General features: G+C 36.0%; 1 protein-coding gene across 1 annotated transcript in view; it reads right to left on the bottom strand.

Moving 5' to 3' along the window:
• The window catches only part of LOC107664503 (radixin-like), a 21066-nt gene that overhangs the window by 3828 nt on the left and 10548 nt on the right, over positions 1–6690 (bottom strand). The window contains exons 4-9 of the mRNA XM_016455090.1: positions 5108–5384; positions 3664–3747; positions 3435–3579; positions 3350–3351; positions 3144–3240; positions 560–723 (exon numbers count right to left, since the gene is read on the bottom strand). Coding sequence (XP_016310576.1) covers positions 560–723; positions 3144–3240; positions 3350–3351; positions 3435–3579; positions 3664–3747; positions 5108–5384 — 769 coding nt within the window. The remainder of the gene's footprint in view (positions 1–559; positions 724–3143; positions 3241–3349; positions 3352–3434; positions 3580–3663; positions 3748–5107; positions 5385–6690) is intronic.

The following is a 6690-nucleotide window of genomic DNA, read 5'->3' as shown; positions in this document are numbered from 1 at the left end:
CCAAACAAAGTAGTTTCGCTTTCACAACGAAACACAGCGTCTTCACGACATGGCGGCGGCGGCAGCAACAATACTACAGCGAGCATAAAAGTTATGCCTTCTTTCTTTGCGTGAACATTTGGGTGGCGTTATGCAAATCTTCCCACATCGTGACGTAGACATGTGGGGGCGTGTTAGAACGAGCCGTTTTAGGTAGGCGTGGTTGACTCTTAACTTTTATAAAGAATATCTCTTTGGATTTGAGACTTTAGTCTTTGCAACTTTACAGATCTTCTTTATGCACCAAGAGCTTGTAACACTCCAAAGAGAAAGGAAAAATTGAAATCGCATCATATGACCCCTTTAATAATGTACCACTAAATGGAAAAAAAATCATAAAGTAAAAAAATAAAAAGTAAATAAACAAAAAATTTATTTATTTATTTCATTTATGTATTTGTGTATGTATGTATGTTTACTGGCCAATAAAAATAAAATTAGTGCCCTGACTTTCCTGGTGGCAGCTGGTGGTCATCGCTATATAATGACCCACTCTGGGCAATAAATATTATGTCCTCACCTCTCCATCTGTCTCTGGTGTTTCTGCTCCCTGGCTTGAGCCTTCATCTGCTGCACCTCAATAGTATCAGGTTTCCTGCGCTGCATGTAAAGTTCATGGTTTCCCATGCACAGCTGCAGGATGCGCTTGTTAATGCGCAGACGAGATGCATAGAACACAAAGTCCTGTAAGAACAAGAGAGAGAACAGAATGTGTCATATTTCATAATGTCTTTTGCATAAATAATATGTCAAATATATTCCAACCAGCCTTCTTGATTGAAAAAAAAAGGTCACACTTTATTTTAATGGGGTCATCGGATGCCCATTTTCCACAAGTTGATATGATTCTTTAGGGTCTTAATGAAATGTCTATAACATACTTCGGTTAAAATTTCTCATTGGTAGTGTAAAACATCACCCTTTTTACGCTGTCAAAAACAGCTCTGCACACAGCAAGCCGTTTTAGTGCATGTTTGTTTAAATGCTCATGAGCTCTGCTGACCACGCCCCTTTCTTCTGTGGGGTGACTAGGCTTTCACTGAGAGACTGTAAACTTTAGCCGCAGAACTTGCTAACTTGCACGTTATTAGGAAAGGCGATTTGCAAAGATTCATTAAAGAACCTTATACTCACTTCTTCTGGAGGTGAAGCTGGATCACGAATGATTCGCGCGAACATAGACGCATTTAGGCAGATCGGGGGACGCATTCCTTTCAAAAACAAATGTAATCCTCTGCGTCTTCAGCGGCTCAGATGTCGGGAGTAAATGACGACTGCTATGTTCATCATTACATCCAACAACAAAACACCAAAATCGCTTAGGAGTCATTCTTGTCTACCCCTGCTCCGGTGTCAAAACAATGGCGGACTCGCCACAGCTCACTCAGGGCGGGTCTAAGATAAAACGCCAGTGTCAATCAACTATCGTGGGAGGGGCCTGAGATCGGCTTGATTTGAGAAAGGGGATATTATTTATAGGGATTAAAAAAAAAAACACTGGGTGGATTTTCATTATATGTTGGATGTGTACAAACACCGCCAACACACATTTATGTTCAAACAACATGTAAAAGTGAATTTTGCATCCGAAGAGCCCTTTAAGGTCCAATTCTTGCAAACCATTAACTATGACTTTTGTCTCAATAAACGTCAAGTTTAGGTATTGGGTAGGATTATAGGGATGTAGAATATGGTCATGCAGAATATGTGCTTTATAAGCACTAATAAACAGCCAGTATGTTAATAATAGGCGTGCTAATAAGCAACTAGTTAATAGTGAGAATTAGTCCCTATACTGAGGTGTTACCAAAAAAAACATTATACACTTTAATACACTTCTCACATGAAGAATGTTTTGCATGATATCTGTGATATCTTTTGGATGCATAACATCAAATCTATCTATCTATCTATCTATCTATCTATCTATCTATCTACGTCCGTCCGTCCGTCCGTCCGTCCGTCCGTCCGTCCGTCCGTCCGTCCGTCCGTCCGTCCGTCCGTCCGTCCGTCCGTCCGTCCTTCTATGTGTCTGTCTATCTATCTATCTATCTATCTATCTATCTATCTATCATCTATCTGTCTGTCTGTCTCTGTGTCTGTGTCTGTGTCTGTCTATCTATCTATCTATCTATCATCTGTCTGTCTGTCTGTCTATCTGTCTATCTATCTATCTGTCTATCTATCTATCTATCTATCTATCTATCTATCTATCTATCTATCTATCTATCTATCTATCTATCTATCTATCTATCTATCTATCTATCTATCTATCTATCTATCTATCTATCTATCTATCTATCTATCTATCTATCTATCTATCTATCTATCTATCTATCTATCTATCTATCTATCTATCTATCTATCTATCTATCTATCTATCTATCTATCTATCTATCTATCTATCTATCTATCTATCTATCTATCTATCTATCTATCTATCTATCTATCTATCTATCTATCTATCTATCTATCTATCTATCTATCTATCTATCTATCTATCTATCTATCTATCTATCTATCTATCTATCTATCTATCTATCTATCTATCTATCTATCTATCTATCTATCTATCTATCTATCTATCTATCTATCTATCTATCTATCTATCTATCTATCTATCTATCTATCTATCTATCTATCTATCTATCTATCTATCTATCTATCTATCTATCTATCTATCTATCTATCTATCTATCTATCTATCTATCTGTCTGTCTATCTATCTATCTATCTATCTATCTATCTATCTTTACAATTTTTAAATTATTAAAAAATGTTTTGGAAAATAATACTTAAGATATGTTCACTTACATGTATTCAAGGTGTTAGGAAAATACATTATTTTACTGTTGATGGTTACACCACATGAAAATGATAATTTAATCATTTAAATTTAACTTTTTATGAAAATGTATAAACGTTTTTTTAAACCATACAAAACCAGTATGAATACAAAGAGTTAATTTCAACAAACGTGACACATATATTTTAAACGTGATTTTTTTAAAAAGATTTTTCCTTCATCTTCAGTGCTGTTATTTGCCATTGGCCCACATACAATAATTTCAGAAATGCGTCAAATCATTCATGCAAAGACTTACGGGAGCTTTTTTGTCAATGGGTTTGATTATGAACTTCTTGTCATTGAATGAGATGTTCCTTATTTCACTCCAAGGAAATCCAATTTTTGGAGTCAACCTGAGTAATGAAGAACAGCCAAAATGTATTTCATGCAACTGACAGTTTTGTAACTTTTTTATTGTAATGTCTTTTTTTTTGTGGTCCATTAGTCCTTAGTTGCAACGACCTCTCAATAGTAAGCACTATGTGTTCGTGTTGACTTGTTTGGCTTGTTGTGGGTTTGGAGAGTTACTCTGCAGGTCATTAACCACACGGTCATGACAGCAGATGTTAAGTCCCAAAGCATCTACGCCTAACCACAGGTCTGTTCCTTTCTTGTTCTTGATGTCGAAATAGTTGATGCCATACATTTCCAAATCCTGTGAGATCTTTAGATACTCCAGCACAGCATCTTCCCTGGTGACACAAAATTCAAAGAAATTATAAGCTTGTGCAATGACATGAAGACGAGCTGAATTGGAGTATATAAGTCAGACTCACTTGAGAATGCCTCTGTGCTCCTCGTGCCAAATCTGGATCCTCTCCTCCCATTGCTCTTTAGAGAGTTTGTGCTGGTCAAGCACTCTGAAAACACAGAATATCAAATCAACACACCTTCCATTTTGAAAATTAACCATGGTTTTACTACAAATAAACCATGGTAACCATAAATTAACCACGGTTTTGCTACACTAACCATAGTTTAACCATGGTATTTGTAGTAAAACAATTCACCAAAAACCATTGTTACTACTTTTACTATAATAAAATCATGCTTAGTTTTCATGTGGGTTGTGGTAGAATGACTAAAATGACTAAAATGTTGTGACCATATTACATATATATATTTGGGGCTAAAATATGATATATTATAAATATGAACCACATTTTCAAGATGTCACATAATAAAAACTGCACACATGTTTTCATCATTACCTTACAACAACATATTTGTTTCTATTTTTGTCTTCTCACAATAATTTCTGTCTATTTAGGGTCCTCAGAGTCTCAGATTTCTTTATCAGTAATTGAAAGTGGTCAAAACATGCAAATGGAGTTGCAAATTCTTTGTAGATCTGACAAGATTATTATATTCTAAAAACAAAATATTTTTTACATTTTTTATAAATAAACAAATATGCTTGTTAAACTTGCAACTTTATGTATTTTAAGTGTTGTTAATTTTATTTTCATTTTCACATGTGGTATAATTTTACATAACATCATTGTAAATGCTTGTGTTTATGTTAATGAATAATAAAGCTGAAAAGTCTTTCAAACATACCTAAAAAAAATTTTTAGATTGTTAGAAGTAGCACCAACAATAAGCATAGATAAGTGTATATTTATATGGTTATTTTCATTTTTACATTAATATGTAGCAACAATAGTAAAGTGCTTTCAAAAAAATTCTGAATAAAGTATTATTTTGTAACAAGTTACCATTAAACCTTGTCAAATTATGTTCAATTCTGATAATTTTGTTTGTGATTAAAAACTCTGCATTCTGCTGACATGTCCAAATGATGGCATTTGTAATGGAAATATGTTTAGCCAACTTGATTTTAATCTGTGCTGATTTAAAAATATACATTTTCTTTGCAAACTATTCATTTCTTTTTTTTTTATATAAAAAAAGTTTAAATTCTTTTTTTTTAACTAAGTAACCTATTTAAGTCAGGGGTGCTCAATTATATTCCTAGATCTTCAGGAGACTTTCCTGCAAAGTTCAGCACCAAACCCAATCAAGTACACCTGGCCCAGCTAATTAAGATCTTCAAGAACACTTGATAATGACAAACAGGTGTGTTGGAGCAGGGCTGGAACTGAACTCTACAGGAAAGTAGACCTCCAGGAACATGAATAAGCACCTGTGAGTCATTTCAAAATGGCTTAATCATTAGAAGGCACTGAATGAATGTTTTTGAGCAGTTTCCCCACTCACCTCTGAGGCAGAAGCCGCTCGGTCGTTAGGTATCCAGGTTTGTGGGTTTCTGGTTCGTGGTCTCCAAACTTGGCCTGAACAGAATAGGAAGCCAGCAGAACGGCTGTCTCTGGAGGGCAGTAGTTCTCATCGCTCAAGATGCCTTCCTTCACTTGCAGGAAGAAAAGCTTCTTTGTGATGTCCTGAATCAGCTCCTCAGCCACATCTTCAGGGTAGTACTTGGCCCGAAACTTAAACTGCAGAGGGTTCTCTTGCTTCACCTCTTGAGAAGACACCTATGAATTCATAATGAAGAATTACAAAAACATTTGTGAATTCAAAATTGGAAATGAAAATAATTTGAGATGGTAGATAAAAATTGTATGTTAATTGTAATTGTAGAAATGTTTTCAGAACTTTTAGGCTCCCCCAAGAAACTTTGTGTTTGCTCACCAAAGCATTCAAATACAAATTTTCCTCCCATCTGTTTATAACATGAACATTTTGTGATATGGAGTATTAATATACAAAATGAATGACTATATGGCAATGTTCAGTACTATGTTTATTTAGATACTATGATACAATGCAGATATTTTAGTGACAAAACATGATATGTATTACTATATGATGATACAGTTACAATAAAATATGAGTGAAGAGTGAATTGTAATTAATAATTTAAAGGCAAACCATTTGAAGTATTGTTTTAAAACCTACATTTTAGTGCCCCAACTGCATTACAAGCAACAATCTTAATCTTTTCAAAAGTGTCATATGTTGCAAGCATTCAACAAATGCAATCACATGTCTGTCAGAAAGAGAGTAGTAAATGTAAGAGTAGTAAAATAACACTAACACCTACATTCCCACCCATAGATAACGTGTTTTTTTAATTTTCCTGTGCTGTTTCTAGGGTATTTGGGGTGGTTGCTAGGGTGGTTAAATACTGACTCAGGTCAAAAAAGCCCCCTCCCACATTTATGATATTTTAGTCTGTAGATATGGTTTGGGTGCCAGTAAGTCTATGGGCCCTATTTTAATTATCTAAGCGCATGGTCTAAAGCGCACGGCGCAGGTGCACTCAGGGCGTGTCCGAATCCACTTTTGCTAGTTTAACGATGGGAAAAACGGTCGGCGCGCCCGGCGCATGGTCTAAAAGGGTTTTCCCTATTCTCTTAATGAGCAATGTGTGTGTTTTGGGCATAACATGCAATAAACCAATCAGAGTCTCATCTCCCATCCCCTTTAAGAGACAGTTGCACTCGCGCCATGGCGAATTTGCTATTTACACGGCGGAATTTGCAAGAGCAAAGACAACTTTAATTTTTAAAAATGTTTGTGTGCTGCTGCGCATCCCTGTGTGTGTAATAAGCAGAGTGTACGTGCGTTGTGCACCCGCCTATACTAACGCGCTCTTCAAATAATAAAAAAATACTGCGCCATTGACTTTAGGGACCCTATCATACACCCGGCGCAAGGCGCGGCGCAAGTGTTTTTGCTAGTTTCAGCCCAACGCAGTTCTCATTTTTCCATCCTGCGCCACGTTGTTTAAATAGCAAATGCATTTGCACCCATTTGTGCGCCCATGGGCGTGCTGGTCT

This window comes from Sinocyclocheilus anshuiensis, unplaced genomic scaffold (assembly GCF_001515605.1).
Source record: "Sinocyclocheilus anshuiensis isolate Anshui unplaced genomic scaffold, SAMN03320099.WGS_v1.1 scaffold167, whole genome shotgun sequence".
Classification (NCBI taxonomy): Eukaryota; Metazoa; Chordata; class Actinopteri; order Cypriniformes; family Cyprinidae; genus Sinocyclocheilus; species Sinocyclocheilus anshuiensis.
Note: the sequence above shows the minus strand (reverse complement) of the source record. Positions and strands in the feature narration are given on the sequence as shown.